This window comes from Suncus etruscus, chromosome 7 (genome assembly GCF_024139225.1).
Source record: "Suncus etruscus isolate mSunEtr1 chromosome 7, mSunEtr1.pri.cur, whole genome shotgun sequence".
NCBI lineage: Eukaryota > Metazoa > Chordata > Mammalia > Eulipotyphla > Soricidae > Suncus > Suncus etruscus.
Window position 1 is genome coordinate 71533897 of NC_064854.1, and position 18024 is coordinate 71551920.

The 18024-nt window shown below is 34.6% G+C and overlaps 1 protein-coding gene and 1 non-coding gene across 2 annotated transcripts in view; one reads left to right on the forward strand and one right to left on the reverse strand.

The window, feature by feature from the left end:
* Positions 1–18024, reverse strand: part of ADGRB3 (adhesion G protein-coupled receptor B3) — an 898471-nt gene that overhangs the window by 42299 nt on the left and 838148 nt on the right. Inside the window, exons 27-29 of the mRNA XM_049776768.1 lie at positions 4426–4521; positions 2874–2913; positions 64–707 (exon numbers count right to left, since the gene is read on the reverse strand). Of these exons, the coding sequence (XP_049632725.1) occupies positions 64–707; positions 2874–2913; positions 4426–4521 (780 nt within the window). The remainder of the gene's footprint in view (positions 1–63; positions 708–2873; positions 2914–4425; positions 4522–18024) is intronic.
* Positions 4796–4902, forward strand: LOC126015307 (U6 spliceosomal RNA). Its single transcript, XR_007498185.1, has one exon. It is a non-coding gene; the product is annotated as a U6 spliceosomal RNA (small nuclear RNA).

The window sequence follows — 18024 nt, forward strand, 5'->3', positions numbered from 1 at the left end:
CCACTCTCACATAAATTTTTCTGAAAAAAAAAAAGTCAAGAAAAGATTTATTTTATCACTTACCTCTAAGGAACTCATTGATATTGTCGATCCTGTTTCACTTCTTGATAGTCCTGCATTATCATCCAACTCAGAGGCCATGAAATTCTTTACAGCTGTGCGAGGCTCAAAGGGTAAACTCTGCATATGTTCCTGGGGTGTGAGATGTTGATCTAAGTTCATATTGAACTGGTCCATTATTGGGGGATTTATGTTAAATTCAGGATTAACTTTGTAGTGCAATAGCCTTTCATGTGGTAAGGTTTCCATGCCAATATTCATTTTACTTTCCTCTTTCATTGATGGTTGGGTATTTACAGAGCTTCTGGGCATTACAATATAGTCACTTTCCATCATTCTTTCTTGAGGATGGACTATGTCCATATCAGCCCCTCTCAAATTATCATCTGTACATAAGTACACAGTTCTTCGCAGTTCACTGTTATCTTTTTTCAAACATTGGTTGCCTAGCTCATTCATACTCATGGGCATGTGTAGACCAGTAGGCTGCTGGATAATGACTTTGGAAATAACATTTCCAGGTAAGGTTGAATAGCTTAGCCCTTCAGGATTTGTTGCCTTTTCTTCTTCATCATCATTTAAAGAAATTCTAGAGAGTGTTCCAGTTATTGTTGCTGCTCGGCAAGGGCCAATATCCTTATGAAGAACTGTAAATTAAAATACAAAATGTTGTATTACAAAGCAATAGTTATCAAAACAGCATGGTGTTGGAATAAAGATAGATCCTCAGATCAGTAGTACAGACTTGAGTTTTCAAAAAATGTTCCCCAGACATACAATCAACTAATATTTTATAAAGGGGCAAGAAATTCAAATAAGCAAGGAAAGCCTCTTGAACAAATGGTGTTGGCACAACTGGTTAGCCACTTTCAAAAGAGAGAACTCAGACACCCATCTAACATCATGCACAAAGATCAAATCCAAATGGATTAAAGAACTTGATTTCAGGCCTAAAATCTTAAAGTATATAAAGGAACACGTAGGTAAAGCACTACATGTCATTGAGACTAAAGGCATCTTCAAGGAGGAAACAGCACTCTTCAAACAAGAGGAAGCAGAGATTAAACAGATGTGACTATATTAAGCTGAGAAGCTTCTGCACCTCAAAGGAAATAGTGACTAGAATACACAGGCCACCTACAGAATGGGAGAAACTATTCACCCAATACCCACAGTAAAGGGGCCAATATCCAAAATATACAAGGTACTGACAGAACTTAACAAGAAAAAACCATATAACTTCATCGAAAATGGGGAGAAAAAATGAACAGACACTTCCTAAAAGAAGGAGTCAAAAGACACGTGAAAATATGCTTCACATGACTAATCATCAGGGAGATGCAAATCAAAACAAAGATGAGGTACAATCTCACACCACAGATTCTGGCACACATCACAAAGAGCAAGAAAAATCAATGCTGACAGAGATGTTGGGAGAATGGAACTCTCTTTCACTGCTGGTGTAAATGCCATCTAGTCCAGCCTTCATGAAAAAAAAAGTGAAGATTTCTCAAAAAACTAGAAATTGATCTCCCATTTGACCCAGCTATACCACTCCTAGGGTTATACCCTAGGAACAGAAATACAATTCAAAAATTTCTTCCTCACACCTATATTCATTGCAGCACTATTTACAAAAGCCAGACTCTAGAAACAACCAAGATGCCCTTCAACAGATGAATGGCTAAAGAAACTGTGGTACATATACACAATGGAAAATATGCAGCCATCAGGAGAGATGAAGTCATGAAATTTTTCTATATGTGGATGTACATGGAAACTATTATGCTGAGTGAAATAAGTCAGAGGGATAGCAATACAAACAGAATAGTCTCACTCATCTATGGGTCTTAAGAAAAATTAAAGACATTATTTTAATAAGGCCCAGAGACAATAGAAGTAAGGGCCAGCTCACAATTTGAAGCTTATCACAAAGAGTGGTGAATGCTGAAACCAGTAAATAATATCACATTATGATGAATGTAATGTTTTGACAAAATAAAAGCACTTTTACTTACTATTTGTTTGGGAAAGGAACTGTTAGAGCAAAATGTCCTTAAATATTTTAATATTTAAATCAGATAGTATTAATATCAGAAAAGAGACAACTCTGAAATATAATGGATAAATATGCGTATATATAAATATTCATTTTGAAGTATTAACAAATCAATTATTACCTGGGGTATCATCCACCCTGGAAAGATGCTAATAGTAATAAATAAGGAAATTCAAAACTACTTTGTTTCTAGAAAGCACCATTAAAGAAAAAAATTATAAAATTAAATATATATTTTTATCTTAATATAATGAACAACTTTTATAATTTTAAATTATTTTAAAATTTAAAAAAAACATCATTTTTTTTAACTCTTCAGTCACATATTCTGGTGATCATTTAGCTACCAGATGTGAAGAACTATTTTAGACAGCTAACGTGATCTCAGTATTCTAAATTAGGATTTGTTGTGTGGTTTCTACTTTCTAAAAATCCAACAGCTATCATATACACAATTATGTTGTCCTTGAAATTACATATTTTCCATTCATGAAGAAACGGAGGCAAAGGAAATAAAAGTTATTGGCTTCCCATCTGACACACAAGTTTCTCCTCTTATTCTTCATTCTCTCCTCAGTTCACTCTCTTTCCTTGCTCATACTCCTGCCCACACATTCTACTATTACATTTACATTTCATAATTCTATTTATGTTAATATGTGATGTGCAAATGAAATTATTAATGTTTAAATTTTTAAAATCCATAAAAATGAAATTTCTAATGATTTTATTTACAACATCAAAATATTCTTACCTGATCGACAAGCAATGTCTACATCCTTTTCAAAGTCTGTCTGTAACAATAAATAGAAAGGAAAAGAACCATTATTTAATGGAGACTTTAAGTGACTTTTCCTAAACTATTGTCTAGATATAGATATTTGACATGGCAGGTTATTTTTTGTACATATAGCTTATTATAAATAATTAGAGGTTTTTCCTAAAATATTTACAAGAGAACAAATGCTATATAAATTCAATGGGAACATGACATATGACTTTTTAAGAACTATAACAACCAATGTAATTCAGCCAGAAGAATGACACTACATATAAAAATATATAAACATATATAAACATATAAACATATATAAACATATAAAAGTGTGCTAAAGTAATTTCTTAAACAAAATATAAATTATAAATGAACATTAGTTTATTTACATAAATCACTTAATTTTATTTTAAGTAGTTTGTATATAGTATTTTAATGTAATACCTTAAAAACAGTTTCATAAAACCCATAATATTCAAACTAGACTACTCTATTCATGAATTTTCACTCAAATACGATTAAAGACTCTAGGAACAAGAAGTGAAGCTTGAAAAATACTAATTTGATCTAAAACACTTTAGAATTAATATCTACTCATATAACTTTTTATTTTATTTGTAGATTTTATCTAGCAACTTCTATGTACTACAGTATAAATAATAGTAACCATATTGTAATGTTATCATCTCTGATATATTTTATAAAAATGTACAAACCTTTTCAATTTATTGTGACCCAAATTTTAGTGAAGTAAAATATTTCAATTATGAAATTAAATTACTCCATGTTAGTCGATATTAAATTAAACATTTTAAATGTCTTTATCCATTTGTTTTTGACAGGAAATTTTTTCTTTTCAAGTCTTAGTCATTAGTATCTTTATAAGTCTTGACACAAATGAGATACAATTAAATTCTTAATTTTCATTTATAATGACTACCAAATTGATCATGAAAATATCCCTTAACCCACAAATAGTTAATGTAGAATAAATACTATAAAATCTAATGTTCTTTATCTTAAATTATTTTAATTTAAGAAACACATGACCTGGACACCATGTGAAAGATTCTGATTTCAGGGGAGAAAATGAAAAAAGCAGGGAAATAAAGATTTTGATTTCACTAGTCTGGAGATGTGGCTTCTCTAATGAATCTATGAGATCTAAAGCCAAGAGTCATTGCTGTACGAGAAAAATCCAGGTCCATAGTGTACTGATAGAAACATTCAAGACACTATGCAACAAATTATTATTCCTCTTTTTGTGGGATGATAAAAAACCTTGTTGTATTGCGTAAATACCACATACTTTAAACAACAGAAACCTAATAATAGATTCTGAACCCCTAAGCAATACAGATATGATAGTTATTTGTTTTACAGTGTTTTGTACATTAATGAACAGAAGTATAACATCACTCAAAATGAAACTTTGATATCATTTTACAAAAAATATTTTTCTTTTTACTAAAATTAGCATTCTTATCTTGAGAAATCAGACTTAAAAGTTATATGGAAAATGAAAGCTCACCATGATTTGAGCATGCCCATTAGGAAAAGAACTTGAAGAATCAGCATTGATTGGATCTTGACAATTTCTCAACCTACATCTAAATGCATCTTGAACCTGTAAAATATTGACAATAAATATTTGTTCTTTGTTTTACTCATTTTTTCTTGTATTTTGTCTCTCCAAAATAAAACACACACACACATACACAGACACACACACACACAGACACACACACACACACACACACACACACACACTGCTGTTAAGCTATATATCTGGTCCAAATTTTCTTTTCTTAAGTAAATACTGTCTAAACTGGCAATCAACTAATAAAGCAATTTTATAGTATTAAAAATAAAACAAGTTTATGATATAAAGCCATTTTGTTGTGTTCACGTTGGCAATACATATACTTAAATTGGAACTATACAGAGAAGATTAGAACGGTCCCTGAGCAAGGATGACACGCAAATTCGTGAAGCCATTTTGTTTACTTATTAAATACTATACAGGATTTTGCTTTTTGACAAGGTAATTTAATACTACCATAATGTATAAAAGGCAACTCTTATCTATCCAAATGCATATCTTGTTTAAATTTTTGCTAAAGGTTGTTACTGTAACAAAGGATATGTCTATATCTCTATATGTCTACAATAATATTTCATACTTGATATGGAACGACTTTATAATAGCTTTAACAATGTGAAAAAATAGATATCTCAATACTATTTCAACTGGAATTATTTAGAATTTTTTCAATGTCTCATGTAAGGAAAGATACTAGAATTGTAAACCGACTTTTTTTAAAGTACTGAAAGTGTTTTCCTATGTAAAAACAAAAAACATAATGAAACAAAATATTTTAATATGTCTGTATCTAATTGATCCTACTTTAAAAAGTCATATTACAATGTCAAAAATTCCTCAGTGCCCATATACAGTTAAATTATGAGTGAAGAATAAACATACCACATAGAAATTAAAAGAACATAAAATAATTCATTAAGTAAATGAATAAACATGAATATCTGAACAACAAAACATGAATTGATAGTCATTATGTTTTTTTTGATGTGATCAGCATATACAGATGCATTTGCTTTTCCAATTCTTGTGGCTTGTCATGCTCCTAACAGGTTGTTGGCAGACAGATCCACAAGTGGTTATTTTTTACTCCAGGAAGTGTCAAAGTCATTTAACAAATATTTCAACTTCTTACTTCACATTATTGATATCCTTAATTTTAACTATTTATTGGTTTAAACAATTAATGCATAGATGATGTGACATTTCCCCCTTTTAAATAAACTATCATTATAGAGATGACTACTAAATTAAGCACAAGATGTATGCCATTGGAGAAAAAAAAAAACCACTGATACAAAGTATACTGTTCTTTTGGGCAGGAATATCAATATAGCAGGTAGGGCATTTTGCCTTGAATGTGGCTGAGCAGGCTAGATCTCCAGCATCCTATATTATCCTGTAACCATCACTACCAGGAGTGGCACAACACTGTGTATGGCCCCCAAATAAAAACACATTATACTGTTACCATTTTATTATAAGATGTGTATAATTTATATGCTGGCCAGATAAACATAAAACCTTTTATAAGATTTTACTTTTCAGGTTATTTGTTCATTTCTCATCATCACTGGTATATTCTCTAACACTAGAAACTTTGTAAAGTGACTATCAGTTCAGTTCCATCCTAGTGAATGAGTTAAATAATGTTACCCCTTTATCAACTTATATTTTTAATTTTTTATAATTTTTGACCCAACCAGTGACTCTCAGGAGTTACTCCTGGCTCTGCATTCAGAAATTGTTCCTGGCCTGGGGAAATATATGGGATGTGGGGCATCGAACCTGCATCTATCCTGGGTCAGCCACGTTCAAAGCAAGCACCCTACCATTGAGCTATGATGCCGGACCCTATCCAACTATATTTTTACATTCTAGGTTCTAATATTGGTGTTATGACCAATATAATTTTTTTTTAATTTAGGACTAAACTCGGCATTTTCTAATTTCTCTTCCATTACACAATCTTAATACCTTTAAATATGGAATTTCTGAGAAAATAAGAACAAGAAGTTGTCAAATATCACTAAGCAAGATAATTTTCTATTTCAAAAGCATTAAAAGTATAGACTAAATGAAATATGCTCTAACAATATTCTCCTGAAAAACTGGATAAATGTTTAGAGCAGAGTCATCCAGTTTCTATCTAGAGGACATGCTGTGGACACAATTAAATTCTATTGATACAAATGCTTTCAGTTCTCTTAAAAAAGTAAGAATCTTACTTGTTAGTCTTAGAGCTCATAATAATTAAAAGGAATAAAGCAATTAGTTTAGTGTTTTCCTGATGATCACTGTTTTATTGTTTCTTTTTACTTACAGAGGTTTGCATTGAAACGTCACTAAGCAAGTATGCATATTTTTAGAAAAATATTCTAAGAACAAATGTAAAATTATGTACATGTTAATTTAATTTTTATCATCACATAACTATTTAAAAGCATAATTTATAACAGAAGTTAAAGAATATATAAGATGTTTCTCTTTGGAAAATTCCCATTGCTTTATTGTGAATCCATTTTTAATTGCCAACAAATATAAAATATACAAAGAAGTCTAATACTGAACATGAGTTTAACTATCCTTTGACAACCAAACATCTAGAATGCAATGGTCAAATATATTTTTGTCTGATACGGAAAATATAAAATAATAAGAAAAAGCGATTTCTTTTATTAAAATCCACTGATTGCTGCTTGTATGAAATATTGCAGATATCTTTTTCATAAAACTGACTCATAAAATTAATGCCTTAAATTATTAAACTCTTATATAAGGCAAAGGATAAGAGTTTTTGTATACCAAATTATGTCAGCTTTATTAATCATAATAAGTCAATATTAATTAAAAGAAATATAAAACAGAATGCCATAAAGTTCTTCAGTAAATTCAAGGTCTTAGTGGTCATATAAATGCCATAATTTAAAAGTTAGATTTTCTGACACTTTAGTGTTCTCTTAATTCTTACTATACATTTAAGAAAAATGAAAGACGTTTTTACAATAATTTTCAGAGACAAAAGAGAGGAGTGCTGGAAGTTCCAGCTCACTACATGAAGCTCACCACACAGTGATGAGTACAATTAGAGAAATAACTACATTGAGAACTATCATAACAATGTGAATGAATGAGGGAAGAAGAAAGCCTGTCAAGAGTACAGGTGGGGTAGGGTGCAGAGGAGGGAGATTTGGGACATTGTTGATGGGAATGGCTCAATGGTGAAGGGGGGTGTTCTTTACAAGTCTGAAACCCAACCACAATCATGTTTGTAATCAAGGTGTTTAAATAAAGATATAAAAAAGGATTAAAACATTTAAAAAGAATATCCCTAAAATTTCTCTATTTGATTTTTGAAAATATTTAAAACACATTTAGATAATGTAGATAAATTACCCTAAATATTTTCATAACACTGTCAAAGAAGAATGATTAGATTTAATATCACATCACATATTTTTGTAACAAAATTCTGTGTTAGGCAAGACTGTACCTGTGAAATGTTGCTTATATCTATTTGAGAAAAGTTTATAAATAATTAAGTTTTTTTAAGGGTGTCATAATCTGCAGTATTCAGAGCTTACTATTGTTTTTGTATAAGGTCTATTCCAGGTGAGCTCAAGGGGTGACAGGATTGAACCTGGTTTGGCTATGTGCAAGGCACATGCTTTACCCACTGTTCCCTGCTCAGGTCCTAAATATCTGATTTTAAATAAAAATAAATTTTATTTTTTATCAGAAAATCAAAGAAATGCTTTTTTCTGGTAAATCAATTTAACTTTTCTGACAAAAATAACTTTTTATACTAATTACTATAAAAGTTTGTACACAAGGATATTAATTCCAGAAAAGAAAAGAACACATAATAAGGTTTCCAGAGAAATACACAGTGGGTAGAGGGTTTTTTCCTCGCACAGGGCCAACCGGGACCTACCCAGGTAAAAACCCTGTCCTTACACATAGTCCCCAAGCTTTCCAGGAGCAATTTCTGAGCACAGAACCAGGAGTAACAGATGACTGCCTCTGGGTGTGGCCTCAAAATAAACAAATAAACACATAATAAGACAAAACTTTAATTTGAATCATCCTAGAATTTTAATCTCCCATTTCAATAGTCTTAATTATGATACTAGATAATAATTTTCTTAGGGGATCTTCCTTGTTTTGTGGTTAAGATTGGAGGAAATAATTGATATATTCAAATACTACTTAAATTCATTAATCTGACTTACTATTTGTTGAGAAAAAGTCTCTTGTTTTAGGTAACACTTTGAAATTTTTCTTTAGATATAAATCTGAGTTTTGAAAATAATTTTTAAGTTGACATGAAATCAGTAAATAGACTTTTTAAATTAAGACTTAGTTAAAATAAATATTTAACATATGTTATTAAAGTTAAAAATGAACTTCAAAAGTATATCTTTTATAATATTCAGTAACTGGCCTTTTATATTGACAGTAGGATGATTGAAAAATATCCAAGTAAAGTGGAAAAAAGATACATAAGTAACTTTAAGGTAATCTGCTACCATATGAAACAAAAACAATGGCAAAAGATATCTGAAAAAATAAGATGAAGTGAAAAGAATTACTCAAAGTCTAACTACAGTTAACCAAACTAATTCCTGCTGAGCACAGCTATCAGAAAACCTGAAATAGCTAAAAACTTCTTTCCTGTGTTTGGATTCCTAGATAAGACATGAAGTCAAAGAGTTTAGCAGGGCTGTCTCTCACTCTTGTGTCTCCCTCACAAGGAAAGTGATTTGGTTCATCTCAGCAGCAGCAAGCCAAATGTGCTTCTCCATTTGTCCCCACTCTGAAGGCTGCTGGCAGAGAATAACTGTGAAAGTACTGGTGCCAGATTTAGAGATTGCTAGGGAAGAGTGTTGAGCTCTCTGTTGGCAGCATTGCAATTTAGAGAAACATCAGAGGCAAAAACTTCACAGTTTAAAATGGTCTCTGTATTTAGCTGCTAAGCAGCTAGGACCACCTAATCTCTATATTATAAGAAGAGAGTTTCACTTGGCAAATTAAGACAATGATACAGGAAAAGTGATATTTTTGTAATTAAAATTGAGTGAAGGAAGGTCCATCAGTACATGGTCTTTATTTTAAAATAATATTTGTTATTACTAATTCATATTTGAATTAATGTCTTAGAAATTCTTTGTAATCATATCAAATTTTATAATTTAACTAAATAATATGGCTCTCAATTTCACATCATGGATAATTTACTTTTTAAATATTATCTAACTTACCTGATAGCCAAGATAATAAATGGATTTTCTGTTTACTGTTCATTAAAGAACTTCAGATGTAATGACTTTCTATTGAAATTTTCCAGCACTCAACTGATCAGTTTCAAAATTGTTTCTTTGTAATAACTTTTATATCAGTTTTATTTGATCACATACCTTTTCATATGAAGCACTCTACATATATGATGGGAACAAATGTATCTATATTTCTTTAGCATGCAAGCAAGTCAGAAAAAATGTGGGTAAGGGAAGTTCTATGACATATAACAACACCCTTGCCTTCAAATGAAGGTATTTCATGTTAGTTTGCCATCCACTTACTTTGCAGAAAATGAAAACTAAATTCACGATCATATTTCTTATAAGCATTATAAGCCATTCCTCTAGAAGGGTAGATAGAAAAATTTTAACCAGGTTTATCATCTTGCAAGGTGAGGCCTGGAAGTAGGAGGCATACAAAATTTGCACATCCACATAACCAGGTAAGTCTATTTCTGTCTAACATGAAAACAGTTGTTTACAACCTGAGAAACAGGCCACTTATTCAATCCCATCTCTACTCTTTGCATTTCAATTAATGCCCTGAAGCTCTTTAATTAATTTCATTACATCTTCTAAGCTTCCAAGCCTCTAAATGTACTTGAAGAACCATATGTGATGTTTAAGAATTATGCAAATGTTCATGATATAATTGCAACTCTCACAAGTTAGAAATGCTTAATCTGGAAGAGGTTGGGTTGATATCACCCTGCCTAAGAAATCAGAATAAATATTTGATTAAGGAAGTTGCTGATTTCTGAACAAAAAGTACTGTATAGTTGTCTCCTATGGGAGATGACTCCTCTGGGTGATGGCCAGCCAGGGTTCCAGTTATTCTGCGTCTCTGTCTTTGTGTCCATCATGTTGTGTTTTCTCTGTACCACTGTCTTGTCTCATCAGAACATGGAGAAAATTTCTAGGGAGAATGCCACCCCCTTGGGGTTGGTGGAATTTGATTTGATTTTAGCAAATATTGTGTGTGGTGTTATTGCCTATGTTTGCGTCTTGTGTCTGTCTTTGTAGCAGTGGGGTGGGGGACAGTTGATAAACATCGGACAATCTCAATCAGCCAATCTGTATATGCATAGAGGGGGAGGGCAGAATCAAGGAAGGAAGTCCTGAGCTGGGTACATGGCATCAGCCATGCCACTTTGAAAGGTGGGAATTGCCTAAAGAGAAGGACAAAATGGCCAATCAATAAAATCAAAATAAAAATGGCCAATCAAAAAGTAGCCAAGCTAAGTGGGCTAGAGTATGTGATTTTAAAAATATTATGTCCTAGTCCCTTCCCTCTAATCAACTTAAAGAATTTATTGTCTGTATGTTAATGAGTAAACTGCTAATAACTAATAAAGGAAAATAAGTAGACCATTTTAACTTTTAATTGGAGTTTAAAAGTTTCTCTAACTTGATAGGTTTCTAATAATGAAGAATTAGGTGGTAATGTTGCAGATTATTATGGTTAGCCTTTTTAGAAAATTTAAATAATTTTGTGATTGCATGTTAATTTTGTGAGTCCATATCAATTTTGTCACATCAAATGTTGGTTTTAATATAGCTTTTTTTTGTTTTTTTTTTGTTTTATATATATATAAATATGTGTATATATACATATACTTATATATATAAAATATATTTTATTTAAACACCTTGTTTACCTACATGATTGTGTTTGACTTTCAGTCATGTAAAGAATACCACCCATCACCAGTGCAACATTCCCATCACCAATGTCCCAAATCTCCCACCTCCTCACCCAACCCCCGCCTGTACTCTAGACAGGCTTTCTATTTCCCTCATACATTCTCATTATTAGGAAAGTTCAAAATGTAGTTATTTCTCTAACTAAATTCATCACTCTTTGTGGGCCACACCCAGTGCTGCTCAGGGGTTACACCTGGCTATGTGCTCCAAAATCATTCCTGGCTTGGGGGACCATATGGGACGCCTGGGGATTGAACTGCAGTCAGTCCTAGGCTAGCATGGCAAGGCTTATCCCTTGTGCCAACACTCTGGCCCCTCTATATAGCTTTAAGTGTGAAAATCACAATGGTACTTGATTGTGAATATCTGAATATGGGAAAATATAGAACTGTTTTACAGGTCTTTATAAGCAGCATAAAGTACAATTTGGTTCTGATAGGTGTAAGAATGTTTAGCAATTTGGTTCCAAATTGACAGCAGGCAGTTTCAAGTTTCTCTCCCTGAGCTTTAGAGCTTTAGTGATGGGTTTTAGCCTGTTAACTTAAGAGGGGGAAATAAGGGAGGCATCAAGACCAAACAGGTGCAAGACTACTAAGTAGTAGATTAGATACAGAGGGGACCAAATATTCTAGCTGCCCTGGAAATGAGGGAAGAGAAAATGGGAGGTAGGACAAAAACGGAGGTGTAGGGAGGACAATTTGGTGATGGGAATCCCCCCTGATTTTGTGTAAATATGTACCTAAAATATTATTGTCAACACTATGTAAACCACTATGATCAAAATAAAAATTATATTATAAAAAAAAAAAGAAACTGGCTTGTCTTGGGAGGAGGAGAATAATACGGAAAACTTCGTGGAAAGAGACTGGAGCTCAGAGCCAAGAACAGCCCTCTCCTGTGCTCCATGGTTGCCTGTGGTGATCAGGGCAGCAAGACAACCAATCAGAGGATGAAGAATGAAGAGAAGGTTAAAGAAAGGAGTGTAGATGTGTTTTATTGTTGTTTTTGGAGGCCACACCCTGCTGTGCTCAGGGGTTTCTCCTGGCTCTATGCTCAGAAATCGCTCCTGGCTCGGGGGACCATATGTGATGCTGGGGATAAAGCCTTCATTCATCCTGGGTCAGCTCTGTACAAGGCAAACACCCTACACTATGCTACTTCTCTGGCCCCTAGATGTGTGTTTTATGTAAGATAGATATTGGATGGAGTTACGAATGTTGGGGGGAAAAGGATTGAATTCTATGAGAGTGAAAGTATTTGATTACAAATATTGTAAATAATGGATTGCTATTATTATTTTATGTATTTAAATTAGAAATGATCTAATATTTTATATAGAGAATTCTATGGAAAAGGAACTTAGACACTCTAGACTCATTTTACAGTGCTCTCAAAAAATAGGACCTTTATAAATTACAGGAAATCAAGTTTTCCAAGTCATCAGAGAAACACATATGAAAACTATGAGTTACTATCTCATGCCACAGAGACTGGCACACATCACAAAGAACAAGATCAGTGCTGGCAGGAATGTAGAAAGAAAGAAACTCTCATTCACTGCTGATGGGAATGCTGTCTAGTTTAAGGAAAACAATATAGTGATTCCTCAAAACCTGGAAATTGATATCCTATATGATCTAGCTATACCACTCCTAGGGATATATCCTAGGAATACAAAAACACAAAACATTCAAATACAAAATTGCCTACTGCACACCTATATTCATTGCATCTCTACTTACAATAACCAGAATCTGGAAACAAATCATATGCCCGATAGCAGAAGAGATGCTAAAGAAAGTTTGATACATATACACAATGGAATACTAAGCAGCTGTGAGGAAAAATGAATTCCTGGAATTTTCCTATCCATGGACAGACGTGGAAACTATTATCCTGATTGAAATATGTCAGAGAGAGAGAGAGAGGTAGACAAACTTATCTACAGGATTTAAGAAAAATCCCATATAAAAATAAAATATATTAATGTAATAATACACAGAGACAATAGAGATGAGGGCTGGAAGGAGCAGCCCACAATATGAAACTTACCACAAAGAATGGTTAAATACAATTATAGAAATAACTACATTAACAACTATCATGACAATGGTGGTGAGTGAGAAAAATAGAATGCCTGTCTCAAATATAGGCAGGGAGTAGGCAGGAGGGAGATGGGGGACATTGGTGGTAGGAATGTTGCACTGGTAAAAGGGAGTATTCTTTCTATAATTGAAACCCAACTACAAACATGTTTGTAATCATGGTGCTTAAAGATATTATTAAAATAAAGTAAAATAAAAATTCTATTACTTAGAAAAAATTATATGCATACTGGTTGTTTTGTATGTTCTGTAAATTGACAAAAATTGCCTTCATTTTTTTTTTGGCAAATTCAGTATTTTTGATGCTTCATGTTAGTATGTTCTTTTGCATAAATGCAGCAGAAAGTTTTCCTCTCTCTAGTGAGGATTACGCCTCATGCAGACAGGCAATTTAAAGGTCAGCTAGGACCTAGAATCCTTTTTCAAGAAAATAGAGTCGGGCCGGGCGGTGGTGCTAGAGGTAAGGTGCCTGCCTTGCCTGCGCTAGCCTAGGACGGACAGCGGTTCGATCCCCCGGCGTCCCATATGGTCCCCCAAGCCAGGAGCGACTTCTGAGCGCATAGCCAGGAGTAACCCCTGAGTGTTACCGGGTGTGGCCCAAAAACCAAAAAAAAAAAAAAAAGAAAATAGAGTTGAAAGGGGTTGAACTGAAGTGGCAAGCAGGTCCATTATTAGTATTAGTATTAGTATTATTAGTATTAGTATTAGTATCTACTAATCTCAATGAGACCATTGAGGCAGATTTGCTTAGGGAAATCAAAAATCATCTAGAAATGTCTAGATCTTCATGGACTGGTCACAGCCTGGGTCCTTCTCTCAGCATTGAGAAAAGTTCTGCTGATCAAAGTATCTCTAAACACTGGAGAATGTTGGAACAGATTCACTCCAGTACACTCCTATAGAGGGTGAGAGGCCAAGGGCCATGTTCTGCTCATCATGTTGACCTGATCTTTGCATCTTTACATTGGCCAAGCCTGGGTAACTCTGATGTTACAGGTTAATACCTTTATTGGTAAATCACCTGCTTTCTCCTTGACCAATCCCCAGAAATTCTCTGGGGGTTGGTGCCCCAAATGGAGATGTCTTCAGTTTTGCTGGGTTTATGCAAAGGAATAAGTCAAGTTTATTAAGCTATCTGTCAATATTCAAGATGAAGGTGGAAGGTGAAGGAAAATAAAGGTGAAGAAAATGGAACTTTTTAATGTAGCTGACTGAATTAAATCCATTCTAGCAGGTTTAACTTAAAGCCCACTCCTTTGGGATAACCCATGTGAAAGTGTACTTATTAGTTGTAATAGACTGATCATAAGAAACTGAAAGCTGTACCAGTCTGGCAAGAATAGTGGGAGCCAAAACTTAACTAGGGAGAATTTTTGCTGTCATTAGAAGTAACTCAGAACTGAGTTTTATGTGCTGTTAATAAACCTAGTTGGAGTCCTGGGTCTCCTCTTCTGAAACACTTATAATACTAGAGAGCATATCCTGAGGAAGACTAGCAGGGTGACCTCACACAGATGCCAAAAATACTCAGGAAACAGATATAATGCTATGATGCTTTGGTTTCTGTTGCTTAATCTGTGCCATTGTCCCAGAGTGAACATCTTCTACTGATCTGTCCTCCCAAGGATAGAGGGGCCAGATCAATTTAATTAATAATTCTCTATTTAATTGATCTGATCTGTTTCAGATGTTGATAACTGAAGAACAAAACTAGTCAATTGCCTGAAACTTCATAAGAGTGAAGGTAGCATGAGATTTCACCCATTCTTATAGGTAGAGCCTAGAGTGCTTTGCCATTCTGAAGAATTAATAGAAGATGGTCCTTCACCCACATTCCCCTTTGATGAATGCTAAGGTGGTTAAAACTCTTGGGAAAATGTGAAATAGGTCATCAGGAAATAAGGGCAGAAGGAGCCACAGAAATTCAACTAAAGCTATTGACATCAGTTGGAAATTAGACTAAGTTTAACTAATCCAGAGGTTGGGGCAGTTGGAAAGAAGGAACTGGTCACTAACATTTAAAGAATATAGGTGGTATAAGGAAAGGATGGCTTCCCCTATAATGTTAAGGGTAATGAAAATATTGGCAACAGGTGTGGATGGCATTTCTATCTGACCCAGTGCAGGAAAGGCAAGGATGCTTACAGCCTCTCTCTCCAAGGCAACTGGATTTTTGGGTCCTACATTGTTCTCTCCACCCCAATAGCTATTTAAATAGTAGGATTGAAGAATATGCTGGAACCTCCTTGTTCCTCGAAGTGGAGAGTCAAAGCCTGAATGAGGACAACCTGTAGATCCAGCTGATTGAGCTCCCAGGAACAAGACAGAATGTAGATCATCCTGATGCTCCTGCTGACAGCAGTGACTGTGGGACGACTGACAATTGACAAGAATGAATACCTGATTTTCTTGTGGACTATATACAAGATCTTAGTCAGAGTGTGGATGTAGTTTTTTTGGGTCAAACTGTCACTTTGGCAATCCCTCCCCTAAACTTTGACGTATGCGATTTATTTGGGGCTTCCAATTATGCTCCACAAGATCTCCCACCACTGATGTGTGTTTAAAAGAAAAGTGGGTGTACCCCATGAGTATGGGTCTCAGGATAGGGAAGTTGCCCTGAAAGCATTCTCATATAATGGATGTCCAGAAGAGAGTTCCCCACGATGTTGGAGAGGTAGACTGTTGGTATAGGAATGTGTAAGGGAAGTCACCTGGCATACATCTCGAGCACCTGGCAGTACACATTTAAAGCATTAGAGCAGGGGTCTCAAACTCGATATCCGCCGGCCGTTTGCGGCCCTCTGTTAAACATTTTGTGGCCCGCGGCCGGCCTTCAAATATCGTGGTATTCGCGATTATTCGCTTACCGAATAATCGCAGTAAAAATCGCATTAGTAAGAAAAAAAATCGCATTAAACATTCGCATACCCCGACCAGTTCCATTCAGGGTATGCAAATGTTTAATGCGATTTTTTGAGATTTTTTTTTCTTACTAATGCGATTTTTTATTGCGAATATTCAGTAAGCGAAATCCCTTATGCGGTCCTACCTCACCCCGACTTTGCCTTCTGCGGCCCCCAGGTAAATTGAGTTTGAGACCCCTGCATTAGAGGAAGCCAGACCAAGAGGTAAACACTGGAAATTTCAGGTATAGTTTTGGGAGTGATGTTAATTACAACTGTCTTGGCCCAAATATAAGTAGGGTGTCTTGGCCCAAGTATAAGTAGGGCCTTTAAAAATGCACTTAGAGTTACTTCCTAGTAAGGAAGCATCAGTTAAGGCAAATAAGAAGGAAGAAGGAGCCAGTAGTTTAACACTGTCTAAGGTGCCAGTGTAAGTCCCACCATCAAGCATGGAGAAGAAGAGAGCCGTATCAGACTTCCCCAGATATTGCCAAAGATTGTTGATTGTGCATTCATCTAAAGCACCCTCTGGACTCCTTAACAGAAGTGGCCCTGAAGTACCGGATGAGTTTGTACCTAAGGTTCTTCAAACAAGGTATAGACTAGAGTGTTTGGCCCAAGGAGACAGATGGGGCTCATCAGGGGATGCTGTAGCAGGTGAAGGCCAGTTTGCAGGAGTGGAAAGATTCTGTCTTCCGATATGAACAATGTTTCACTCAATTGTCCAGGATAACTCCCTGGCTAGGCTACTCTTTATTCTTTTTGTGACGCTTTCAGTAGGACCTTGCATACTTATCCACTTTATTCAGGCACACATAGGTACAGTTAAGATGGTTATTCTGAGAGTCCAGTATGTGCCCATATGCAGTGACAGGAATGAGGAACCTTAAGGAGAGTCAAGGATTTGATTCAGCTCCAAAAGATGAGAAGGAAGTGTGGGACCCTGGATTTTAAACAAGCATAGACGCCATTTTGTAAAAGAACACATGCTGTAGACATCTTAGGCTTTTCTTTCTCAGGCCTAAGTTTCCATTAACAATGCCCCAAGTTACCTGGCCATACCAAGTAGCCTGTCTGGAAAGGACACAAGGGAGCTTTAAGAAGGGACCCTAAACAACAGCCAGTCATTTTAAAAATCATCAGAAGCTAGAACCATCCGTATATTCTTCCTATATAAACTGGGTTGTCACCTTGGCAGGGATCATCTCCTCTGGGAGACAGCCCTGACTTGTCAGTATGGGACTTGTGTCTGACAAAATAAAATTTTGTTCTGCTTTAAAATAAAAGTAAAGCATATAGAAATATATTCTTAATGACTCTACTGTTTAGATAAAATCCAATCTCACTATAGTTATCTTTACCAACTCTCAAATTCCCAATACATTCTTTTATTTCCTTAATAATACAAGCAGAAATGTTTAAAAATACATTATCTTTTGTATGCCAGTTCAGTTTGGCATACTTAAAGCTCATAGGAAGTCACACAACCTCTTGTAAGTCTTTAGCTATATGGAA